Consider the following 25,747-nt stretch of genomic DNA (forward strand, 5'->3'; position numbering starts at 1 on the left):
TCATCAGCATCACGAGAAGCGGCCGCCCCGCCTCGCGACGTCAAACTGCTCCCGCTGGCTGGCTGGTTGGCTGGCTGGCCCACATCTGGCCCCGCCGGGACACGCGTTGTGGATATATATACATCTCGAAATCTTTTGGGTCGCTATGTCTGAGGTTCGGAAATTCACCAAGAGGCTCAGCAAACCCGGGACGGCAGCGGAAGTCCGACAGAGCGTGTCTGAGGCGGTGAGGAGCTCCGTGGACCCGGTGGTAAGCAAAAAGATTTTTGTTGTCTTTTTCTTGCCAAGCTATTACACCAAGAGTAAGTCATAAGCAGCACATTTATATGTATGTTTTTGTCACTTGTACGTCGGACTTTAAAAATATGCGTTGAAGTAATCGAACGGACGGGAACAAAAATGTCCAATACATTAAAGTGCATTGAAACACAACGAATGTCCTCCAATCTTGTGCAGCTTCTTTTGTCCGCCGGTTGGATTGGACATTCCTGCCTCGTCATGTCTGATGGACTCAGCCACATGGTGCAGAGCACCACTGCGTGACCATGCACTCATTCATTCATACGTAGCGTTTTTTTTTTTCTTCTTCTTCCCCCCACATGTGTTTATAGCAGCCATAGCTTGCTGCAGTCATGAGGGGATTAAGTGGTCAGTGCCTTGAGGCAATCTGAGAAGAACCTTTCTGGCCCAGAACTGTGACTCTGTGTGGATTTAATTCCACTATGTGTCTAAAGCAATGCTTTAGTTATTGATCAGCTGGGAAGTGCACCCTTTTGTCTAGAACGTAGTACCGGTGTAGTAAAGTTGAGCTACATCAAGCTGATGCACATGTGCTATTGTTTGATTTGATTTGACATGAAGTTCCTCGAGTTAAGTTTTGAGGAGATTTGGTGGGAATTCCCTGAAGCGTACTTCCTGTGACATCAATGGCGTCCCTTTTTACTTCTCGGGGACATTTTTGTGGCCTGTCGCTATGCCTAGACGTGCCATTTATGTTTCCGGACCAGGGTTATGATATTTTAGGATTTTTCATTATAATTAATTTTCTATTAAGTTTTTTTACTCTTCTTTTTTAAATTCAGTTTGTTAGTTTTTTTAGTCTATTAGTTTATTTTACATTATTTTTAGTATTAGTTAGATTTTTTTTTTTTTTTTTATGGGGTATTTTTTTGGGGTGAATCATGACATTCACCGGACACTTACATGTGTCCGCATGCACAATGAGATTCATTGTACAAAGTGTGTCAGAAATGTTCCAGGACTGGTAACAGGCAAAACTCCACACGATGCAATAAATGAGATTCTGCTGGTGTTGTTGCTGCTGCTGCTCATACACTGACTCGCTTTTTGGCTTGTTGTGGCGGCGGAGGTTTGTCTGGCATGCTCATCTGCTCACTTGCTTGAACATGCATGTTGCCACCCTCTGGGAAAGCTCCCCTGATATCATCTTCAAATCTGTGCATGGATAAAAAGTGCCCTTTACATTATATGCTGCTTGTTTAGAAAGAAGTATGTAAGGAAAAGTCTAAAACTCTTTTTTGACTGCACCCTTCCCTCCCCTGGACCCATCCGCGTCTTGCGTGTAACATGATCCGGCCTGCTGGTGCTGCTCAAAGCTGGCCCGTGACTTGCGGCTCTGCGGTTGAGCTTGTTGCACATGACAGGAAGGAGAACTGCTGCTTTTGGGCCCGAGCGTGTGGGTCGACCTCAGCAGACTCTTGCTGTCAGTGTTACTAACGTGTGAAAAAGCGTGGAAGCGTTTTAGAGTTACTGTCTCAATTACCCAACCGAAAGTTTTTAACTGATCTTCTCTCACGATATTCTGATTAATATCGTATTTGTGAAAAATTAATGAAGTAGCAAAACCCGCCATTTTGCTACTTACTGCCGACTGAAAATGACATCACAGTTTTCCCAGGGTTCAGGTATCAACCAATCACGGCTCAGCTTGCAAACATCACAAGATGAAACTCGCAGGTGAACTGTGATTGGTTGTTACCTGAGTCACTGTGATGTCATTTTCAGGCACTTTATTTGACAAGGTTGTTTTTTTTTTACATTAGAAATCTCAAAAAGTGGAAGTTATAATCTCTTCCTGTGTTTCATTGTCTCCTTTTTCATATTTCAGACATGAACCTTTGTTGTGACTTGAGGGCAGATTTCAAATCTTAACTGTCTTCCCCCCCCTAGGAGCAACCCAAGTTCATCGAGCCTTTGGACTACGAGGCCGTGGTATTCCAGAGAAAGGCTCAGATCCACAGCGACCCCCAACGAGACCTGCTGCTGTGCCCCGTCGACGATGTTTCGGTGATGTCTTGTTTCTGTGAGCCGGGAAGAGGCGTTGTCTTACAAATGAAATAAAAGCGGCAGCGGATGGCAACCAATGTGGCACGAGGGAAAAGCTATCGACCTGACTCGAGCCATACGCTGCTAAAAATCTCAAAATGTAAATGAGACTCGTCTGTACGGAAAATCACATTTCCATTCGTAATAACGTTTTGGCTCCATTGTGTACAATTGTGAAAATCGTGCTTCGACCAATGAAGCCGTTTTTGCTCCAAAACCAAACATAGAGTTTGCTGTTTTAGATTCCAAATCGGCCCAAAGATTATTTCCAAACTTTCTTCCAAACTTTTCCAAACTCTAAAATAAGGTCGACGCAGCCAGACAGCACATGTGTTTTGATTTATTCCGAGAACTGCCGTGACCCAGAGACAATTTTTGTGACGCTTGCACTTTATGTTTTCCACTCACTTGGTTTGTGTGTGCGCTTTCACGCAGGAGTCCCAAATATCCCGACAGAGGCGAACCGTGGTTCCCTCCGTGCCCCAGAATGCAGAGCGGGAAGCCGGGAGTCTGTTTGCCAAAAAGGTACCGCGGCGCTAACTCGTAAAATCTGCGCTAGCTAAAAGACCGGAAGTCAAAGAACATTACTTGACTTTCAATCATGGGGATTGAAGTAAAGCGTTTGGCATTAGCGAAGCTTTATGAGTCATGTGGGGCAGGATTTTTAAGTTGTGCGATTTTTAGCAGACGTCCGCCAGGCTCTGTTAAACAAATCCATCTTTTCCTTGTCACCCGCTCGACAAGGCGCTATTAAAACTGACTTAGGTGAGCTTCCTCTAACATATGCAAGGAGGCCCTATTTTCAACAGCGGCAGAATATTCCTGCTCCCGTTATTACGTGTGTGTGTTTTTGTTTCTGCGTCCGCCAGTGCATCACCATGTACAAGACCGACTGGCATGTCATCAACTACAAATACGAGGCTTATTCTGGTGACTTCCGCATGTTACCGAGGTGAGGTGGCGAGGAAGTTGGCTTGGTGGTTGAAGTGAAAACTGAGAGCGCGCTCTCTCTCTCTTTGTTTCCGTAGCAAAGGCCTGAAGGCAGACAAGCTAGCGGCTCACGTGTTTGAGGTCGATGAAGATGCCAAAGACGAGGTAAGGGGATGCGGGGCGGGGGTGCAGTCGGACAGGGCCGGCAAACCAGAAGCCCTCTGTTAAGGTTCTATAAATAGCTCTTATTGATCCTCCCCCTTGTTGCCCTCTGGGCGGATGCGCATGGATTTGGACGGAGAAAGGCTTTAAATTGGAGAAAATAAATGGGAGTCGCCTAGATGGCCTCCTTGTTTCATCATACGGGTTATACCAGTTTTTTGTTTCGTTTCAGATTGAATTGTTCTTTAAAATCATTATTTCTTAGAGCAATCGGATTTTTATTTTTTGAAAATTCTGAAATTCTATTTGACATTTTTATTGAATTTTTTTTCAAGTTTTAAATGTTTAAATATATTGGTCAAAAGCAAGATTTGAACAAAAACATTCACTAGATATTGTGTAATAAAGTCAAAAACAATTCTCAAATGATTTGTGCCACAAGTTTGACCTATACAAGATTGCGTAATACAAATGTTCCCGCGCATTATAAAGCCTAACTATGATGTTTTTGAAAAAAATCCACGTACTTGTTGCTGAACTTATCCCTTAATTCATAAATATTACTGTGTATTATTATTATTATTACTACAGACAAAACAAGGTCCTATTTGGGAGCAATCCATCTACAAACGTTTATTTGCATATCTAATACTCCGCATCTTTTGACCAGTGTAATCAGATTTTTTTGTCTTCCAATTTTTAATCCAACCTAAAAGTGTGCTGACTTTTGTTTGCGGCAGGACACGTCGTCACTGTGCTCCCTGAGGGGCGGCATCATGAAGCAGGGCTGGCTCCAGAAAGCCAACATCAACAGCAGCCTGTCTGTCTCCATGCGGGTGAGTCACCGCCGGCCAAACGCAAAATCACAACAAACCTTACGCCGCAATCGTCATCCTTACAGGTGTTCAAGAGAAGATACTTCGACCTGTCCCAGCTCCCAGACGGCTCCTACATCCTCAACTCGTATAAGGATGAGAAGCACTGCAAGGAAACCAAAGGCTCCATCTACCTGGACTCGTGCATTGATGTCGTTCAGGTCGCCGGAGCCATTTTCTTTTTTTGACACAAGGGGCTTGGAGTCTGCGTGTGGTGTGGTGTGCTGCCAGAAAGCTTTTTGTTGGATGAGGCTACTCACGAGATGGATGGGAGGAGACTCGTTCAGGCTAATGGCTCCGATGGGAAAGCTTGTCATTTATTCCTGGCTACTTGTGTGGTTAACCCCCACCGCCCCGACATCTTTCATTTCAGCTGTTCATCTGTAATACGATTGTAAATTCTGTCCTCTACACCTTGTTAAAATTATCCCCCCCGATTTCAGAGCCCTAAAATGCGGCGGAACGGCTTTGAGCTGAAGATGCAGGAGCGCTACAGCCACTTTCTGGCGGCCGACAGCGAAGCAGAGATGGAGGAGTGGGTGGCTACCCTCAAACAGGCCCTGCAGAACAGCAGCGAGGCCTGCCAGGAGAGGAGGAACGGAGGGGAGTCCCTAGACGGCTCCTTGGGTGAGATGAGGGCCCTCTAGCGCCGCCACTGGTCACACAAATGGATTTTAAAAAAAAAACGTTTAAATACAAACGCTCCATTTATCTGATCTAAACAAAATTACTTTTTTTTTTTTGTCTTTTAGGTTAGTATTATGCTAAATAAAGGCAAATAAACCATGAATTAATATAAAAAACAATTTATTTACTTACATGATATTTTGACTTGCAGCTTTTCGAGCTCTACAACCACTTCCCCAAATTCTAAGGATCATAAATCATCCAAACAATTCCGTCTTTATCACTTCGATTTTTTTTTTTATCCTTCATTAATCTGTTTTATGACTTACTGTGCCGACCAATCAGATGATGACACAAGCAGCCAAGGCAAAAGTGAGAGCCAGCCAGAAGGTCTGGGGAGGAACTTACAACCTGAACTCACAAAGGTACCGAAATAGACAAATAAATAGTTTTTTTAAAATGTCTTCATAATACTGACCTCATTGAAACAGATTCCAGAACTGCTTCATTTGGTTTCCTCTCAACCTGTTTGTGTGTGTAGTACGCAAGAGAGACGGACCAGCTCAATAAGATGAACCGGAACGAAGGCAGGCAAAAACTTTTTTCCCTGGACCCTGAGACACAGGTAGAGTGGATGCTCGCCCCGTTATTTATTTAATTGCTCGTAGCTGATCTTTTCTCCTCCTCCTCCTCTCCACAGAGGCTGGACTTCTCCGGCATCGAGCCGGACGTCAAGCCGTTTGAGGAGCGCTTCGGTCGTCGCATTGTGGTCGGCTGCCACGATCTCACCTTCAGTCTCCAGGGCTGCGTTAGCGAAAAGGGCGACGGCGTCCTCACCAATGTGGGCCATCGCTTTTTTTGCTTTATTTATCTCACTTGGCTCTCAGTCAAAAATGAATGAAACTCGAATTCGATTCGAAAATATACAGATTTTTAAGATTTTAAGTGGGCCTGAAAGGTGAACAACCCTGAGCCTTCCCTCTGCTCATTTGCAGGTGGAGCCCTTCTTCATAAGCCTGGCTCTTTTTGACATCTCCAAGAACTGTAAGATCTCTGCCGACTTCCACGTGGACCTCAACCCGCCTTGTGTGAAGGAGATGTTGAGCGACACCGCCGGACAGCTCTCGCCTTGCTCGGATTCAGAAGGAGGCAGCGGAGGAGGAGCCAGGCCTTTCATGAACTGCGACTCGGGAAGGGGCGACTGCCTGCCTGTTCTTCAGAGAGTGTCGGAGGCACTGTTGCGTTTCCCTACACAGGTACAAACATGCATAAATTGTTCAAGGCAAACATGGTGACATCTTTTTTTCTTCTCTAGGCAATTTTTTCAGTAACCCACCCCCATGCTGATATCTTTCTGGTGGCCCGTGTGGAGAAGGTGCTACAAAATGGCATCACCAATTGTGCCGAGCCGTACATAAAGACTTCTGACATCAACAAGGTCTTTGTTTACCCTCAAATGCGTTGAACCGTGATTTGTATTCGATTCTAAGGTGCTCTAGATGATAAGGCGAGGCCTCAAGGAACAGATCTATTTTTAGAAACCTTCATGTATTAGATGCACTGGGTTATAATTTAGAATATAAATGAAGCTTCAAGATGCTTCCTGAACCAGTTGTATTTATCCAGCCCTTGAGATGGCACTCTCTTCAATAAATGTCTGAAAGCCATTTATTAAATCCCTTTCTTCAAAACAACAGTGCCATCTAGAGGAGTCAAAAAATACAACCGGTTCATGAAGCTTCATTTTCACCACCACAATGAGCGCAGCGAATGAGTCAAACTTGATTTAACTTCAGTTCGACCATGACCTAATTCTAAGGCCACCGTCGATGCCTCATAGTCTGAAAAATTAAAATATTCACCACTGATTGGAACGTATGTCGCCCTCCGTGTCACGCCAGACCGCTCAGAAGGTCCTGAAGGCGGCTAAACAGACGTGCCAACGCCTGGGCCAGTACAGGATGCCCTTTGTTTGGGCCGCAAAGTAAGACGTCAACAAATTGCCAAATTACATGACCACGAGGCCCATCAATAAGTTTGAGATGAGCAAAGTTGCCACTATGGGTCACCTCACCAGGCAGGTGTTCAAGGACGCTCAGGGCAGTCTCGACATGGATGGCAAGTTTTCGCCACTTTACCGCCAGGACAGTGGAAAAATCTCCACGAATGACATCATCAAGCTCTTGGCTGACACCAGAAAGTGAGTCATGGATACTCCTGTGCTCTTTTAGCTTTAAATATAATTTATTCCCCATGCATACCTGCCTTTTTTTTTTCCCTTTTCATTTTTTTCTTGGTTTTGGTTCTAGACCCGACAAGAGCAAGCTTCAGACCATCCCCGGACAGCTGAACGTCACCATTGAGTGCGTCCCACCGGATTTTTCAAGTATGTACTCCTTTTCTCAACACACCGCAAGCAGACTCTTTTGCATCGGGATAATCTTTTATCCAGACAAAAAGCTTAGAGGGAAATGCAGATAAGACAGTGTATTGAAGCGGTTCTTGTCACACCCTCGTCCGGAATGGTGCAACGCTATCTACATTGAGGCAGCAGTGCACTGCGGTTGTGTTGTTTTGTCTCTTACACAATCTCCGTCTTGAGAGGGAAGTTGTATGCTGAACTTGAAAACTGTTTTCATTATTTGGAATGCATTTATCATTCATTTATCTCCCTATTTATTTATTTATTACGTATGTTTATATTTCTTTGTATTTATTTTTTATTGTATTTTATTTGTTATTTTTTTATTTATATTTCTGTCATTTATTTATTTTTGTCTTTCTATCTTTTTATTTATTTTTTATTTCATTCTACAGCTATTTATTTATTTACTTATCTATTTATTTATGTTTTGACCTCCAGTTAAATTGGAATGTCTGACCCTCAAAAAATTTGACACCTCCCCATCATACCTATTTATTTATTTATTATGTATGTTTATATTTCTTTGTGTTTATCTTTTATTGTATTTTATTTGTTATTTTTTTATTTATATTTCTATGTCATTTATTTATTTTTGTCTTTCTATCTTTTTATTTATTTTTTATTTCATTCTACAGCTATTTATTTATTTATTTATTTACTTATCTATTTATTTATGTTTTGACCTCCAGTTAAATTGGAACGTCTGACCCTCCAAAAATGTGACACCCCCCCATCTTAATGTGGAGGACAGAGTCACAATAAGAATTACGTTGTGCCAGGCTTTGAAAAACGTTTTCACACCCACCTGATCTCATCTGGAATATGTTTGAATTCCAAGCTCCGCAATTTCGATGAGAGAATAGCGACACGTACGCGATTCCTGCCGTTGGAATGTAAACAAAAAAAATGAAGGCACACGAAAGGTGTTGTAAATGTTTCCCTCCTCAGACACGGTGACGTCCGCTTACATCCCCGTGAAGCCCTTCGAAGACAGCTGCGAGCGTGTCTCGGTGGAAGTGGAGGAGTTCCTACCTGAGGAGGCCAAGTACAACTACCCCTTCACCACCTACAAGAACCAACTCTACGTCTACCCTCTGCAACTCAAATACGACAACCAGAAAAGCTTCACCAAGGTTTGCCCTTCTCGCAATAAAACCTCCTCTGTGAAGATTCACACGGATGCTTTACCTCCGCTAGGCGAGAAACATCGCCGTCTGCGTGCAGTTCCGGGATTCAGATGAAGAGGGCGCAACCCCCTTGAAGGTGAGCGCCGCCGAAAGCATTTTTCTTGCTGATTTGCAAAAGTGGCAAGTCAGCATTTCTCTTGAGGGGCCAACAATGATTAAGAGGGCAAAATGAAGGCTCACCGGTGGTTCCTTCTCCATGTCAAATTACTTGCGGGTGGAAACTGGCATCAAAGCACGGCGAATTGTTGTTTGTACTCGTCTCGTTTTTTTTTCTGACCTCGTGACGGTATGAAAACACTGGCGCATAAGATACGAGGCGGCATCTGAAGCCCCGCCCCTTACCCTCATATCGAAGCAGGTAATCTGGCCTCCCATCAGACTTCTTATCACCACTCAAGTCTTGCAATTTTTCTACGCTGGTACTAGACAACATATTCCCGGTACATCTCTTCCATCTTCTTAAATCGGAAGACAGAAGCTTCTCCTAATTCTCTTTTTTATCTCATGTCAACCCAATCACAATTAAAAGCGGAAGATGAATGCCATGTTATTGATTCATTCAGTCCGAGCCGTAAATTCTCTCACTCACTCAGTATTTTTGTATTTTTGTGCTTCAGTGCATCTACGGAAAACCAGGGGACGCTCTCTTCACCAGCAGCGCTTATGCTGCTGTCCTGCACCACAACCAAAGTCCAGAATTCTACGATGAGGTGAGATGCTTCTGAAAAAAAAAACCACACCATTTATTATGCCTTTGTATGAGGAATTAGAAAGGATCTTTGACCTTCAAATTCCCTTGGAACTGCCAAGCTGTCGCTGAGATTATCCAATTAATCTGTTTTACTGTGAGCACACACACACACACACTCGCGCACATGCATGGAGTGAAAGAGTGAGTCGAGATAAGGCAGAAGGCCCCATATGGCCCCAAAATCAAATGGATTAAGATCTTCAGACCCCCCCCCCTTCCACACACACACACCGCCCCACCCTTTGCGCCCATGACACTGACAGCACGTAAACACACGACCTGCTTCAAATCATGGGGACCAAAATAATGCTTTTTTTTTTTTTTTTTTACAATACTTCTAAAGTCTCGCGGAATCCCGACTCAAATTGTTGATCTCTGTTGTCACGCCTTATTTCTTGTTTTGCCTTTATTTCTCCGATTTGCTGCCCCCTTGTGGACATTGTATGTGGCAGCTGTATAAAATTTTAACTTGGGTGGGGAGGGGTCTGACTCCACCCCTCACCCCAACACACGGAGCACACTTTTGCATGTGTAATGCCTGCTAATCACAGTAGTGTGTGTTTTTGTGTATTTTGTCAAGTGTTCTGAGTCTTTTATTCGCAATTTGTATTTTTTTCAAAATTGAAATTCAATAGGTGCCAGTACGAGCCCATATTTCAGCCCGGGGTACCTGACACTAGCTTAAAGTTCTCATCTATAGTAACTGGAAAATGATACACAGGTCAAGATGGAGTTACCTGTCCATTTGCACGAGAAGCACCACATCCTCTTCACCTTTTACCATATCAGCTGTGAATCCAGCAGTAAGAAAAGAGAGGCTGTGGAGTCGCTGGGTAAGTTCTTTTTATAATGATTTTGCAATCGTTGCCGTTGTTCATCATTTCCGTGTGTCGTCAGTTGGCCACTCCTGGTTGCCTCTTCTGAAAGACGGCAGGATGCAGTCCACAGAACTCCAGCTACCTGTCGCCGCGACCCTGCCTGCCGGTTATCTGGGTCAGGACACCAGAAAGGTTTGTGGCAAAAAACATTAGCGTCTTGCTTCATTTCGAAAAATAAATTGTCGACCATCTGCACAGTCCCATCCAGATATCAAGTGGGTGGAAAATTCAAAACCACTATTCAAAATGAGAAGCCGAGTTGTCTCGACGATATACGCTCAGGTGAAAGACTTGCTTCTTCAAGAACCTACATTCTCTAAAAACACTTGGGTCAACTCATGGGTTGTTGGTCTTGGCTCGGATTTCATTATTATGACCCAAGCAGCCTTTCTGATCCAGCAATTGGCTTAAATAAACCCAAATGACTTTTTTTTTTTTGACCCAACAGTTTTTAGAGTGTGGCAAGAAGGACATTTGATGGTTTGCTATAGTCTGCGCTTCCCTCCACAGGACCTTCATCTCCACAAATTCTTTCTGCACTGCCAACTCATGAAGAGCACCTCAGAGGACAACCGGGCGGAGCTTATCAAATACCTAAAGGTCAGACTCTTGTAAATACGTGCTCTCTAGCTTCTACTTTCACCATCCCTCCATCCTCAGTGCCTACACGCCATGGAGACGCACGTTATGGTCCACTTCCTGCCGACTGTGCTCATGCAGCTCTTTGAAGTGCTCTCAGCAGCCGCCAAGGAAGGCCAAGAAATTGCTGTCAACTCTCTCCGGTCAGTTCATCGCTCGTTTGGAATGCGTCCGTGCATCGTTTGATAGTCCGATGGCCTTCTCCGTCCCTGCAGCGTCATCATACATATCGTATCCAAGTGTCACGAGGAAGGCCTGGAAAACTACCTGCGTTCTTTTGTGAAGGTATGGCTGCTTTGTGGACGCAGTGTTCAAGACGTTAAATGTTTATTTTTTTTTCTTCTCAGTACGTGCTCGCCCCCGGGAGTGCGCCATATTGCCACGAGGTGCTGGCCACGGCGGTCACAGCCGTTCTCAAGCAGACGGCAGATTTTAACACCAGCAACAAACTGCTCAAGGTGAGAGCTGTTGTAGCAACGGTGACCAGCAGGTGGCAGACTTGTATTGGAAATCCCTTTCTCACAGTCGACTCCATCTTTATCTGCAGTATTCTTGGTTCTTCTTTGAAACAATGGCTAAGTCAATGGCCCAGTACCTGCAAGAGGACCAGCGAATGAAGGTGGGTTTTCATAAATCCTACTTGTCCACACCTCCCAATTTGACACAATTATGCTTCCAGATGCCCCGAGCCCAGCGCTTCCCGGACACCTTCCACCAGGCGCTGCAATCCCTGGTGCTGTCCATCATGCCTCACATCACGATCCGCCACACGGAGATCCCCGAGGAAGCCCGTTGCGTCAACCTGAGCTTGGCCAATTTGATCAAGGTACGCACGCGGCTTAGCGACACGCCTCCTCCTCCAGCTTCACATCATCTTTTCACTCCTCAGAGGTGTCTGACCTTCATGAACCGGGGATTTGCTTTTGGTTTGATCAACCACTACATGTGCCACTTCAGCTTCAAGGATCCCAAGGTACACCTGCTCCCAATCTCTCGCAGCGAACATGCGGCTTCGCCAACACCGCTGTCTCCTCGCAAGGTGCTGACGGAAATGAAGTTTGACTTTCTAACGGCCGTGTGCAACCACGAGCACTTCATCCCACTCAACCTGCCCATGGCCTTTGGGCGCACCAAGCTGCAGAGGGTGCAAGGTAAGGAAAAAAACATTCCACTCGGGTTAAAAGCCACGCCCCTTTTCCTCACCCGCATCCCCACAACGAGCTATTAACAGTCCCGCTCGCCTGATGTCTTTTGAATGTAACACAACAAAATGGAGGATGCTTTTGTTAACGCAACAAAATGGAGGATGCTTTTGGTGTTTTAAACGGCCACCAAATGCAGCCAGCCAGCGTCTCATCTCAATTTGATCTCAATGCTGCATGGATTATGAAACCCTTCCCCAATTTTTTCATTTGTACCCAACACCCTTGCCGTCTGTGTTTGTTTTTGTTTCTTGCTTGTGGTCAGATTTTATTCCGTATGCGACGGAGCTTTTTGGCCCTGTAGGTAGGTGATGTTGACGGCGCCGTCCTGCCGCCGCGCGCAACCAACTCTCTGCACCCCGCACTCTCGCCTCCATTAACCCCCGCTCGCCGAATCGATGCTTTTTGCCTTGTAGAAAAAATGAGCTTTGCTTCTGCGGGAATCCACTCACACTCCAAACAAATCTATTTTGTCTACACAGGGGTCCGACGTTTACATGACTGTCGACCAACTGATCATTTCATAAGTAAATTAAATGAAATCAACACATTTAATATGTAATTTTTCCATGATTAGAGTTTTATGAATTTATCTGTGCGCTTTGCATTTTGGCCACCGGGTCTACATGCTTCATTGTTTGGTCCAAAAACAAACCCAGACATTCATTTATTATTATTATTATGATTTTTTTAATGCTTTAAATGCCTATTTAGAAATATTTATTAATTAATATGTATTTTTTTAATATTATAATATTTATTTATTTTGATTTGATTAGATTTATTTTTTTATATGAAGCGACTACCTATAGATCTTCTGTCCTTTTTTGGCCACTGAGAGTACACGCTTACATGTAGAGCATAATTCTGGATTTTTTAAAAATATTGTTTTAAATCAGGGCTCAAAAACGCTTCATGTCGGACTCTTCTCTCCATGTTCAACACATCGGACTTTTGTTGTTAGCCTGAGGTTTTATCTCCAAGTAGCTCTGCCCCGATGACATCTATCAATCACTCTGGCTTCGATCTCATTTCCAGCCGGTGCTTGATTTTTCCTGGATGCATTTGCCTGTTCTGATATTAACGCAGCATTTCGGCCTTGCACACGATTGCTTCCTTTCTTTAGATTTCTGCTCATCAAACTTGTGAAATTATACATTTCCTGTGTCAGGAAATGTATAATAGAGCTGAATTCTTCTTCTTGTTGCATTGTTTTTATGTGGGGGAAAAAAAACAACAACATTAAGAGGACTTGCACATAACTAGCCTTAGCTAAATGCTTACTGCACTGATTTTGTTTTCAACCTGAATTTTCACCTGCTTACCATCTCTGGGCTCATCGCAGATCAAAGTCTGGAGTTCAGCCTGACCGAGGAGTACTGCCGAAACCACTTCCTGGTGGGCCTGCTCCTCCGAGACGTGGCTGCGGCCCTGCAGCTGGGACCCGAGGTCCGGCAACTGTCCGTCGGCACGCTCAAGAACCTGCTCATCAAACACGCCATGGACGATCGCTACACGGCCTTCAAGGTCAGCCTGACGGAAATCAACCTCATCCTCGTTTCTACTTTCGTCAATGTCTTTTTTTTTAATTTCTTATTTCAGAACCAGCAAGCCAGGATCTGCTTGCTCTACCTGCCGCTGTTTGAGTTGCTTTTCCAAAACTTGACGCAACTATCTGCCCAGCCGCACATTCCTAACATCAGCGTGAGTTCCAAATGGATCACTTCAGAACCTTTTAAGTTTATTTATACAAAGCGCACACGCCGCTCGTAGGGCTCGAGAGACGACCTCGTGTCAAGCTCTTCAACGGACAGCAGGAGGACCAGCACTGCTTTGGAGAAAGACCACAGTGAGTCAATACTGGGAAAGCAGCCAACGGTATTCGGACAACGATTGTTTATTTTAGATTTTGTTGTCGTTACCAGGCCTGCCCGTCCTTAACGGCCACGTCGTGAGAAGGGAAGACTCCCGAGGATCTCTGTTTATAGATCCTGGGACGCCAGATAGCATTGACGTGAGGTCTTTGTTTATAGCTGCTGTATATGGCGTTGCCCCAGCAACATCTAACCTAGATTTGTTTGAGACAAATGACGTCATTTATTATTATTTTTTATTGCAGTGTTGTTAATCATTAATGAAACACACATAGACTCACACGCAATGTTTTGAATATCATTTCTTTTCATTTGCATCTCAGCTTCTGTTTTCAGCCGAGCTTAATGATTTACTTCAACATAGAATTTCAAGTCTTTTTTTTTTTTTTTCATCGATGAAACACACATAGACTCACACGCAATCTTTTGAATATCATTTGCATCTTCTGTTTTCAGTTGATTACTTCAACGTAGAATTTCCAAGTCATATTTTTTTTTTCTCCCCCCCCCCCTTTGTTTGTGCAGCTGCAGAGACGAGGCTCTACCATGAGCAGCAGTCCCGGGCCACCCAAGAGCAGACTTGGCATTTACGAAATCAAGGGCCTCCTGCTCACCTTTTTACACGTAGCCAAAACCTTGTCAGAAGGTCAGTGACGGGCCACACGCTAAAAATAACCACGAAACGTAAACTGCGATTTCTTTTTGTCCACAGACACTCTCATGGCCTATTGGAACAAACTTAACCCTCAAGACGTTATGAATTTTCTCAGTTTGCTTGAGTGAGTAGCTCCTCAGAAGAAGGTAAACAAAATGAAATTGCTTCGCTAAAACTGCACGTACTTGCATCGCAGGATCTGTCTGGTTCAGTTTCGCTACATCGGCAAAAGGAACATCAGCAGGTGAGATGTCATAGTCAGGCTTATCCGTAAAACTTTATTTCTAATTTACCCCATTTTATTTTTTGTGTGCTCTGTCAAGGAATCAGGAGGCGTGCGCGTCCAAGTTGTTCTCTCCTGACAGAAAGTCGCAAACCATGCCGGCCATACGCTGCAACCGAGCCAGCGTCATCCAAAACAAAATAAACCAGTTTGGCACCATGGAGGCCTCGCTCACGCTCAACATAGGTGACAAACGGCTTCACTCTCTAATTTATTTGCTACGCCTGCGTCGCACTCTGATAAGATCCAAAGCAATGGAGAATAAAAAAGGTGATACGTAAGCAAAGCAGCAGGTTGAAGTTCATGCTGACTCATGTTTTCCACACATTCCATGGTGCTGATTAATTGCTGCGTGGCACTTATCACATGGAATGGAATTTGTGCGGAAACCAACGATTGAGTCTGGAACAAAGCTTCATAAAGCCTTTTGAGTAAAGCAGAAATATTTTTTGAAATTAAAAATACAATAAAATAAATAAATACATTAAAAATCTAAATAATAAAATAAATTGTGTGATTCCCCCCCCCCCTCCCAAAAAAATATTGCAATTTAATATCTGATTTTTTTTTCCAAGGCTCTCCTGCTCCTGTGCATTAAATTTAAGCTGTATTCAAATAAACATCAGATGTAGTAGACCTAAATATTTGGTTGGAAAGGTTAAGTCAAGTCAAGTCAAGTGACTTGACTTGACTTGACTTGGTTGGAAAGGTTAATAATACGTAAAAATAAAGGCAAGCAGTCTCACGATTAGAGTTGTTAACTTAGTGATCACTTTGATTTGTAATCTTTCAAACGTGTTTGTGCATTTGTGCGTGTTTCAGGGACGGGGGCCTCCGAAGCGGAAATCCATCACCAGGCTCTGCTTGAGGGCAATATTTCCACCGAGGTCTGCTTGAGTGTCCTGGATGTCCTTTCGTTTTTCATCCAGTGCTTCAAGGTGAACACACAAACACATCGCATCGAGAGCTGTTTCTAATATTTTGCCGGTGGTCTCGTCAGACCCAGCTGACAGACAGCGACGGCCACAACGCTCTGATGAGGAAGGTGTTTGACGTTTACCTGACCTTCCTCAAAGTGGGCCAATCAGAAGCCGCCCTCAAGCACGTGTTTGCTGCGCTGCGAGCCTTCATGAACAAGGTCGGCTCCGAACGTCGCTGTCATTCGCTAACGCTCATATGTTTTGAGTCGAGACGCACACATTTAAAATAAAATAAAATTTGCCCCAAATGCTCTCTTGTCAGTTCCCCTCGGTGCTGTTCAAAGGTCGCGTGACCCTTTGCGAGCTTCTGTGCTGCGAGGTGCTCAAATGCTGCGTTTCCAAGATGGCCTCGCTGAGGGCCGAAGCCTCGGGGTTGCTTTATCTGCTTATGAGGAACAACTACGAGTACACCAAGAGGAAGACCTTCCTGCGCACGCATCTGCAGGTAAAACCCGAGGACCAGGTTTGCATTTGGCCCGGCCACTTTTCTCCTTCTCTCCTCCATCTCTCGCCAGATCATTATCGCGGTGAGCCAGCTGATCTCCGACGTGGCGCTCAGCGGCAGCTCGCGTTTCCAGGAGTCGCTCTCCATCATCAACAATTTCGCTAACAGCGACAAGGCCATGAAGGTAGCCGCTAACGCGCCTCTCGGCAAAGTAATCTGATTACTTTGCAACGTCACAATGTGAACTGAAGCAATTCATACCCCAATTTAGTTCATTTTGAAGTACCGTAAGTTCCGGACTATAAGCCGCACCGGACTATAAGCCGCACCAGCTAAAATTCAGGGATATTTTAGTTTTTTTCTTACATAAGCCGCACCGGACTATAAGCCGCACGTGCACATGAGTTTTTTACAAAGAAAGACAGGACACAGAAAGTCGTAAAAATCCATAAATACGCCGCGCCGCCATTTAAGCCTCAGGGTTCAAAGTAACCTGAATAAAATGCATTAAAAGTTCACATTCATTACAACTTGTTTTTGGTGAGCAAAATGTCAGAAGAATTTAATTTAAATGCTGATTGATTGGGTTTTAATACAGTTCAGATGGTCCAAACAGCGCCACTGCTTTGTGTAATCTCTAAGAGAAAGGGTTTAGAGCCCTTTGACGCAGGTCACCTAGCGTGCATTCCTACTAAAGCTCATAATAGTCACAAGCAACACAGCCAGAATAAGTAGCGGCCATAGTAGTGTTTCAAAATAGTATTTTTGTTGTTGTTTTGTTCTTCAAGATACCGCACAACAGTGGTCCACAGCCTTTTTGCGAGTGTATAAAAGTGATCAAGTCATCACAAAAATCATGAAAAAAATCGCATATAAGCCGCACCTGACTATAAGCCGCAGGGTTCAAAATTTTGGAAAAAAGTCGCGGCTTATAGTCCGGAAATTACGGTAATCAGGATAGCAACTAAGTTACTTTTTTTGAAGGCAACTGATGATGTCAGCGGCAACTTCTTTAGTCCACAGGGTTCCCCTCCGAAGTCAAAGGTCTAACCAAGCGCATCCGTACGGTGCTGATGGCCACGGCCCAGATGAGGGAGCACGAGAAAGACCCGGAAATGTTGCTGGATCTGCAGTACAGCCTGGCCCGCTCCTACGCCAGCACCCCCGAGTTGAGGCGGACCTGGCTGGACAGCATGGCCCGCGCGCACCTGAAGAATAACGATCTCTCCGAGGTCACATTGCGTCTTGTGTACTTCTGCGACGTTTCTGCCATCCCGCTCACACCTCGCGATTGTCTCCACAGGCGGCCATGTGTCACATTCACGTGGCGGCGCTGATTGCCGAGTACCTGCACAGAAAAAGTGAGACGAAACGCCCACTGAAAATCTTTTCAAAACGTCATTGTGGCGTAACGAGAACTTTTTTTTTTTCCAACGGAAAGAGTTGTTCCCCAGCGGCCTCGCCGCATTTAAGAAGGTGACGTTTAATATTGAGGAGGAAGCCGCCATGAAGGAAGACACGGGGATGCAAGACGTCTATTACACAGAGGTTCTTTGACAAAGCGCCGACCGTCGTCCGTCTTGGAATGAATCATTTTGATTTGTCCCTTCTGGTCAGGAAGTCCTGGTGGAGCATCTGGAGGTTTGCGTGGAGGCTCTGTGGAAGGCCGAGCGCTACGAGCTGATCACGCACGTCGCCAAACTGGCCATCCCCGTCTACGAGAAGCGCCACGATTACGAGGTAACCCAACGGCAATATTGCGGCACGTCGTCGTGTACAAAGTCCCGCCCATGCAACGCAATCGCGTCCTTGCAGAAACTGAGCCGACTGTACAACACACTGCACAGAGCCTACAATAAGGTCATGGAGGTCATCCAATCAGGTCGCAGGCTGCTCGGGACCTACTTCAGAGTTGCCTTCTATGGACAGGTGAGTTGCTTTTTGACTCTGAATTAAATGCTGCAATAAAATGCCTCCCAAAAACATAACCAAGTCAAACTACAAGAACAAAAAAACATTTTGATAATAATATATTACAATAAAATAATATAGCTAATATAAAATAATATAATACCCATACATACACTCCTCACCAAAAAAAAAACTTCACTTGACCGAATTGGTCAATGCTTCTAACTTTTTGCACAACTTCCTGTTCTCGAACAAGAAGCGCAACAGCAGGATTTCAAAACAACTTCTTTATGTTACATTACAGGATGCCTTTTTCAATCAATTTATTTTCCTTTTCACTCTCTCGCATTCTACCGCCGCTTTAAATTTCGTTACATCTCCAATCCAGTGTGCGTTTTTTTTTTTTTTTGCAAAGGGCTTTTTCGAGGAGGAGGACGGCAAGGAGTACGTCTACAAAGAGCCCAAACTCACCGGGCTTTCCGAAATCTCCCAGCGACTTCTGACACTCTACGGGGAAAAATTCGGGCCGGAAAATGTCAAGATCATTCAAGACTCCAACAAGGTGCCTTCGTAGTTCCTCGCCAGTTAAGTCCCGCCGAGAACACGTCTTCATGCAGCCCTCGTTTCCTCACAGGTGAACCCCAAAGATCTGGACCCCAAGTTCGCCTACGTGCAGGTGACTTTTGTCAAGCCCTACTTTGAGGAGAAGGAGGCGCCGGAGAAGAAGACGGATTTTGAGAAGTGCCACAACATCAATCGCTTCGTGTTTGAGACGCCGTACACGCTGTCGGGCAAGAAGCACGGCGGCGTGGAGGAGCAGTGCAAGAGGAAAACCGTTCTCACAAGTACAGTACAAATATCGACTTAATCAGGGCGTGGATGTGTGGTTTAAATGCGCTGTCTACATAAGTGCGCAAATGGCTGCATGGCCATTAGCCCGCCACCAGAATCGAATTAGCGTTTTCCCCGGGAGACTTCCTATCTGTTGTTTTCCTCAACTTGATTACGCCAAAGCGTGTGACTCTGCGCCTCTCTCGGCTTCCCTCAGCCGTCAACACCTTCCCGTACGTAAAGAAGCGCGTGGAGGTGATCGGCGAGAAGCAGGTGGACCTGCGGCCGGTGGACGTGGCCATCGACGAGATGAGGTCGCGCACGGCCGAGCTGCGCAAGCTGTGTTCCGGTACCGAAGTGGACATGATCCAACTACAGCTCAAATTGCAGGGCTGCGTCTCCGTGCAGGTCAAACGGCTCCGCCTGGGTCAGCTCGGGGTGAATCGTCACGTGTTGACGCAGGTTATTTTCGTTTCAGGTGAACGCCGGCCCAATGGCCTACGCCCGAGCCTTTCTGGATGACAGCAAGTCCAACCAGTCTGGCAAGAAAGTGAAAGAGCTCAAAGACATTTTCAGGCAAGTCGCCCAGCAGATGGGTCACTCGCTTATCGTTAATTGCTCATCTTTGCTTGTCGCATCTTCCCGTAGGCGTTTTGTGGAAGCCTGCAGCATGGCTTTGGATATCAATGAGCGTCTCATCAAAGAAGATCAGTTTGAGTACCACGAGGGTCTCAAGGGCAATTTCAAAGACATGGTGAAGGAGCTCTCTGACATCATCCACGAGCAGGTAACGCTGGGCCTTCCAAGCTCTAGCAACAGTGCAGAAAAGACTTTGATATGTTGTTTTCTCCCCCCCCCCCTCCTGTATTGCAATGTCACCAAAGTCATGCCAAGTTTGTGTGTGCGCAATCATTTTTGCAGTCTATGATTGACACATCACTTCATCCTCCCATGTGTCAAGAATAACTGGTCTAACTCGGGTTTTTTTTTTTTTTTCCCCTCTTAACTGTGCAGCTTTAAGGAAGACAGGTAAAATAAACGTACAATTCTGCAGCGTGCAAATGTAAAATTAAACTGCAACAACTCATACATCAGACAAACTGGATATAGAAAATATTTCTATATACATGTTCTGTATGTAGTTTATATGTCGAATAGTTATAGGGATAACATTTTTGTATATATGTAAAGGCTACATATATACAAATATATATAAAAAAATACTTTCAATGCAATATTGTGACTTGAATATTAACTTCACATCGATTTCTTTCACTTTTGGCTGTAGATCTACCAGGAGGGCATGATGCGCTCGCTTCTGCAGAACTCCCTCAACGTGTTCCGCGCCATCAGCGGCACCTCGGCTGACCTCGGTTGACGTTCTCGATTAAAAACAATAATAGGACGCGAGGCTGCACCCTGGCCGGATGCAAGCCGTGACTGAATGTAAAGCAGCATGTCGAGTCGGAGTCATGCTCAGATGCACTGCTTTGTTTTTTCCCTTCTTTTTAAATATCGCCACATTACAGGACTGCCTTGTGTGCCGTTCCGATCTATGCAGGACACCATTTTGCTTCACATTGACAAAGCTGCAAACACGCCTGGACTGCTATTCAACAATTTCCCTGCCAGTCATGTAAACACACGGGTCATGTTTGCTCGAAATGTCAACACGTATTCGTGCAAGACTGGGCTTGTGGGAGAGTTACAGGGGAGCTTGTATTTTATCCTATTCTTCTTAAAACGGTATTTCACAAGTGCTACACTGAAAAATAGCCATCAAGATGTACATAAATTGGTCATCACTATTTCATTCTGTGTTTGTGCTTGTATTTATATTTGTCACATGTTGATTGGACTTTGGAGACCAAGTGTGGTCATTGCCTTATTTTTAACGCATTGTATACAGTAGCAAGCTGCTTGTCACGTGTGTTCCTGTACAGGCTTCCCCTCCCCATTAAAGCAAATCAAACAAAAGCCTTTCTTTTCTTCTCACAACAAGATGCCAAGTGGCTTGTTAAATTATTTTACAAGCGATGCTTGTCATGCCAGGGTCAGGATCTTTGTTTGTCTTTTTCCCCTCATCAGACTTTTAAATGAATCTATTCCCCATGCAAAAATCCAGCCAGTAAACAAAACGCGAATAAAATAGGAATAAAAATGCATATTTAAAAAAAAAAATCGACTAAATATTTTAGTAAAGCCACAATGACAACGTCAAATGCGGTTTCAATCAATGCGTCATTTTCCCCTCACCAGACTTTTAAATGAATCTATTCCCCATGCAAAAATCCAGCCAGGAAACAAAATGCGAATAAAATAGGAATAAAAATGCATATTTAAAAAAAAAATCGACTAAATATTTTAGTATAGCCACAATGACAACGTCAAATGCGGTTTCAATTGCAAAAATGCAATTCTTGGCATTGCGCCTGTGTGGGCGGCGCAGTTGGGAAACGAAGAGGATGAACAATCCGTCACTTCTCGCGCACTACCACCCACTTTCTAACCCTTCTCCGTGTGCTTTTGCCTTCCTGTTTTCCTTCTCCAGTCCCCCGTCGACTTAAAATCGGACAAGATTTAAGGAGCGAAGACTTCGACGTACGAAACATGCGGCAACAACATGAGGAAAGCGTGTGTTTCATTTTGGCCGTCGTCTTCCACTCGTTCCTGCCGATTGCGCAGAGTCAAGCAGGTAAAACACATTTTAAATGTCGGCCGCATATATTGAAGCAAAATCTTGACATTCTCGCTTATGAAAGAAATGATCACGTTTATGCTATCAAAGTTTTACAATTGACACACCTGGTATTGCGCACTTTGCCGTCCTCGCCTGACCGAGGAAAACATCCGTCATGTTTGAACAATTTGATAAGACGTGCTATAAAGATTTAAGTGTTCCATTTCTGTCCCATATGAATACAGCCCCAAAAAATCCAAATTTCCCCTGCGGTGTAATAACATGTGTTCTCGCAGTCCCCTGAGCATCTGACACTTCCTGGATAAAAAAAAAAAAAATCCCCAGAACATTCCTGACTCACTCGATCTCACGCTGCCCCCATTTCCAAGTTGTTTGCAATCTTTGCTGACACGACCTAAATTGTTTTTTTTAACGTTTTTGCCCCCCCCCCAAAAAAAAAGGTCAGCTTCCTCCACCGACGGGGCTATCGTACCGGTGGCTCGACCCGTTTACGGTGAACGTGTTTTGGCAGAGGCCCAACCAGCTGTTGGACGGCTGTGTTGTGCAGTACCGATACGGGCCGCACAATGTAAGTTGCGCAAACAAATTGTGTTAAGACGCCGGCGTTGTTACATAATTCAAATATGTGTTGTGTTATTTATCATTTCAGTCTTCCACAGAATGGACAAATTTTACAGAGACTCTTCTGACGGATGAAGCTGGCTCTTCTGGCTGGAATTTCAAAGTCCGAACCGAAGGACTGCGAAACTGCGGAAAGAACGAGAGCCAAACCGCTAACATCGCCATTGTTGACACCAAGGAACCTCGAGGTACAAACAATTTAGAATTTTTACTATTTCGGTTGTAAGCTACATCTGGCGCATTTTCTTTAATGAACTTCATCATTATCCATCAATTTTTTTAAAATTAAATTCATCTATCAATGTCCATTCATAACGATAGCGGTAAAAATGAGTCAGAAAAATTCTTTCAACGCTATCACAATGTTGAAATTTCGTCGGAATACACTATATAATCATCATCTGTCATCTGTGAGGCTTGAACTTTGTGTTGCAGCGTCAAAAAAACATTTTGGGTTGAACAACATTTGTCATGGTCGACTATATTAAGATTGATGATGTCATTGATATTTTGAGATCTATTTTTCTCGTGACACGTTTGTAGCATAATGCTACGTGATTAGCGTTAAGTCGACATCAAAGCTAGCAGGGATGACAAATCGATTGAAGACAACAGCCCGACATCTTGAGGGTGTTACCTTCTAATCGCTGGTTGCTTTTTGGACTTAACAGCTCAGCTGGTGGAAGACTTCAAATGTTTACACAAAGCAGAGATGACGGATTGTTCCTGGATCCCACGTGATACCTCTGTCAACCTGACTCTCTCTTACAGGTGAGGGAAAAAAGATACAAATCATTTTGCATCAAGTGCCTGAAGCATTTTTCCTCTCGTCACAGAATTTGCGGCAGCTCTCCAGAAACCAGACAAAGTTTGAAGGAGTGCGAGCAGCCTTATCGCAACGGAGCGAGGGACGGCTGTTACCTGAGTGCCGACTTTGTCGCGGAAGACATCTGCATGCTCTTGAGAAGTAACGCTTCGATGCAGACGTTCAAACCTCAGCGAGGTCCGTCAGCCATTCGTTACACGGATGTCAAACGGACACAATGGAAATGTTCCGAACACTTCTGCTGCTTTTCCTCAGTGGTTGACCCCCCAAAGCTGCATGTAAGCGTGGAAGGTGACAAGCTGAACCTGAGCTGGACACCCCCAGAAGTGTTCAAAGACTGCACTTGGACCTACGAGTTGTGCTACAGCAAATGCGATGAACCCGAGGTACTTTTGAGAAAGTCGAAAAGAAAAATCCTCATCCCAAATCTTTTCATACCAAATGTTTTCATCCCGTTGATGCCGATCTCCTAGAAATGCCAGAGCTTCATTCCACACGGAGAGACCAGGCAGATTGCCTACGATAGAAGTTGCCGTTATGACTTTCGATCACGAGTCACAATTGACAACTACTGCGGAAAAGTACAAAGCGACTTCACTGAAGTTGTAGTTGTAGTTGGTGAGTCAGATTTATATATATATATATATATATATATATATATATATATATATATATAGAGAGAGAGAGAGAGAGAGAGAGAGAGAGAGAGAGAGAGAGAGAGAGAGAGAGAGAGAGAGAGAGAGAGAGAGAGAGAGAGAGAGAGAGAGAGAGAGAGAGGAGAGAGAGAGAGATAGAGAGAGAGAGATAGAGAGAGAGAGAGAGAGAGAGAGAGAGAGAGAGAGATGATGATGATTATATATATATATATATATATATATATATGTTTTATATTATATATGTGTGTGTGTGTATATATAGGCTTTTGTTTTTTATGATATATATATATACCACACACGTGTGTGTGTCTGGTTTTTTTTTTTTTTTTTTTTATGTTTTCTTTTCTGCCACAGCGGACAAGCCCGACATATCACCTACAGCAGTGGCCATCGGCGTCGCCGTCATCCTCTCTGTTGGCGTCCTTTTGGCCTGTTATTGCCTCAGAAGGTGGGACGTGCGAATCTCGTGTCAAGACCAGTCTCCAAAGTTCTTTCTCAAACTGCCATATTGTGTCGTCCTTGTAGGCACAGCGCCGTTCTCTTTCCCGTCATACCCGATCCATCAGGGATATTAAAGGACATGATGATGAGCGGAAACACAGAAACTAAAGTAATTATAAAAAGATTTGAATCCATTGTGCTCGAAAGAACCAAAGCACTAACTTTGTTCTTTTTGTTTTAAGGCTTCCACAAATTTATACACGCCTGTGCCAGAAGCCATACAACCGTGTAAAATTATGACAGCTCATGAAACCATCAACCCCTGTAAAGTAATAAAACACAACCGGCAGGATGAACTCCCGTGTTGACGAGAGGCTCAAACGGTCCAAGTCGGACAACAAGGAAATGGGCGGTGTCATCCTCAAAGACTACTTACTCCCAGTCACGGCATAGAACGGCGGCGTTGTTCCGCGCCATAAGTGGATTTGTTTGCAGCTGTCATGTTTGACCGTTGTAGAAGGAGGAAGCAAACAAAAAAAAAATCTGCTGAAAGAGTTTACATGTGGACAAAACACACTCAGAGACAAAAACAAGAGATCTTCAGAAATTTGTCGTCGCTGTCTGTCCAACTTGCACTTTGACTTGTTCAACTCAGGAAAGAGTTTATTGACATTTATATATTTAAATGGTATCGCTGCACACAACAAATTGTATTCTGCCTTTGTATGTGAAACACTGATCAGCTAAAACAAACTACAACGTTCAAGATAATCGGACCTGTCTTAAGCCTGTTATCTTGCTTATACATAGCACCATCCACCGTACTCGAGGTTCAACGAAACATTGTTTTAAAAAATAGCTTTTGTAAACACATAAGTTCTAATACTTACACGTTTAAAGTGCTTTTCAAAGTAATAATCAACTTTGCATCTGCATCTCTGGAATTGCGAGGAGTATTTCATAGGTAATATTTATTTTTTTGGAGCTCTTTTTTTTTAATGTTCTGTATTGAAAGCACATGTTTTAAAGTTGTCAACATTTCTGTATAAATTTTGAATCAACGAGGTGAAAATATGTTGTGAAATAAGCAAGTTATGATTTATTTTCAATTTACTTTCATTGCTTTTAATGCGAACGTTGCCCCCACCAATGTGGCCACCACGAAGGCCAAGCGTCTCTCACTCGCTTCCAATCACAGGACGCTGCACAGTATGTTAACTTCAAGGACACTCGGAATTTAGCATTGTATTCAAACGCTTGCGCTAAATGTACAACTTTCCCTGGTCAATTTCAACATATACTATGCCTAATTAATGCTATAATTGTAATTCTATAATATCTAATTAGTATAGTAAACTGACAATAAAGGGCATTCTATTCTATATGGTCAATACATTGGTCGACGAAACTCCGCCCATTTCGCCAAATGATTGTGCCTTTCCTTTACTTGGAAGCCTAAACGCATCCATTGACCGACTTCGAAAAATGTTTCAATGAAGAC

The 25,747-nt window shown here is 44.1% G+C and overlaps 2 protein-coding genes and 1 long non-coding RNA gene across 4 annotated transcripts; 2 read left to right on the top strand and 1 right to left on the bottom strand.

Annotated features, from left to right (window-relative positions):
* Positions 1-20,978, top strand: dock11 (dedicator of cytokinesis 11). The gene is given in 53 exon segments (XM_049748258.1): positions 1-250; positions 2,191-2,307; positions 2,782-2,871; positions 3,216-3,298; positions 3,375-3,441; positions 4,179-4,274; positions 4,340-4,474; positions 4,757-4,940; positions 5,286-5,365; positions 5,482-5,565; positions 5,641-5,781; positions 5,936-6,196; positions 6,256-6,378; positions 6,842-6,924; positions 7,018-7,140; positions 7,250-7,326; positions 8,314-8,498; positions 8,563-8,628; positions 9,170-9,262; positions 10,025-10,136; positions 10,201-10,313; positions 10,380-10,463; positions 10,692-10,781; positions 10,842-10,963; positions 11,036-11,105; positions 11,168-11,278; positions 11,368-11,439; positions 11,500-11,646; positions 11,710-11,793; positions 11,860-11,971; positions 13,368-13,549; positions 13,625-13,726; positions 13,796-13,871; positions 13,948-14,036; positions 14,422-14,542; positions 14,609-14,675; positions 14,748-14,795; positions 14,875-15,020; positions 15,657-15,772; positions 15,835-15,972; positions 16,077-16,259; positions 16,330-16,443; positions 17,276-17,491; positions 17,563-17,701; positions 17,704-17,807; positions 17,877-17,999; positions 18,075-18,188; positions 18,586-18,732; positions 18,805-19,015; positions 19,219-19,409; positions 19,480-19,577; positions 19,650-19,788; positions 20,290-20,978. Coding segments are annotated over 53 exon segments (6,264 nt in total). The 5' UTR covers positions 1-145; the 3' UTR covers positions 20,380-20,978.
* LOC125985568 (uncharacterized) lies at positions 14,116-22,185 on the bottom strand. The gene is made up of 2 exons (XR_007487338.2): positions 21,807-22,185; positions 14,116-17,607 (listed from the first exon to the last, which is right to left on the bottom strand). It is a non-coding gene; the product is annotated as an uncharacterized lncRNA (long non-coding RNA).
* il13ra1 (interleukin 13 receptor, alpha 1) lies at positions 21,462-25,628 on the top strand. 2 transcript variants are annotated; one of them, XM_049748471.2, is made up of 10 exons: positions 21,462-21,696; positions 22,143-22,270; positions 22,352-22,511; positions 22,995-23,094; positions 23,160-23,326; positions 23,405-23,535; positions 23,623-23,760; positions 24,159-24,253; positions 24,331-24,415; positions 24,489-25,628. In XM_049748471.2, the coding sequence occupies exons 1-10, from the start codon at positions 21,612-21,614 to the stop codon at positions 24,612-24,614; spliced, it is 1,215 nt and encodes a 404-aa protein (XP_049604428.1). In that variant the 5' UTR covers positions 21,462-21,611; the 3' UTR covers positions 24,615-25,628. The 2 variants fall into 2 exon arrangements, with proteins under 2 accessions (XP_049604428.1, XP_049604417.1); XM_049748460.2 differs by having other exon boundaries at positions 21,464-21,696; positions 23,623-23,767; positions 24,160-24,253.
* The last annotated feature ends 119 nt before the right edge of the window (positions 25,629-25,747 follow it).

The sequence above is a fragment of the Syngnathus scovelli genome, chromosome 1 (assembly GCF_024217435.2).
Source record: "Syngnathus scovelli strain Florida chromosome 1, RoL_Ssco_1.2, whole genome shotgun sequence".
In the NCBI taxonomy this organism is placed as follows: Eukaryota; Metazoa; Chordata; class Actinopteri; order Syngnathiformes; family Syngnathidae; genus Syngnathus; species Syngnathus scovelli.

What these genes read in the sequence shown, in the direction of transcription:
- il13ra1 (XM_049748460.2), top strand. Translation starts at nt 21,612, where the DNA reads ATGCGGCAACAACATGAGGAAAGCGTGTGTTTCATTTTGGCCGTCGTC. An exon ending in GACGTTCAAACCTCAGCGAG is followed by an intron (nt 23,327 to 23,404) that starts GTCCGTCAGCCA and finishes GCTTTTCCTCAG; the next exon opens with TGGTTGACCCCCCAAAGCTG. An exon ending in TGAAGTTGTAGTTGTAGTTG is followed by an intron (nt 23,768 to 24,159) that starts GTGAGTCAGATT and finishes TTTCTGCCACAG; the next exon opens with CGGACAAGCCCGACATATCA.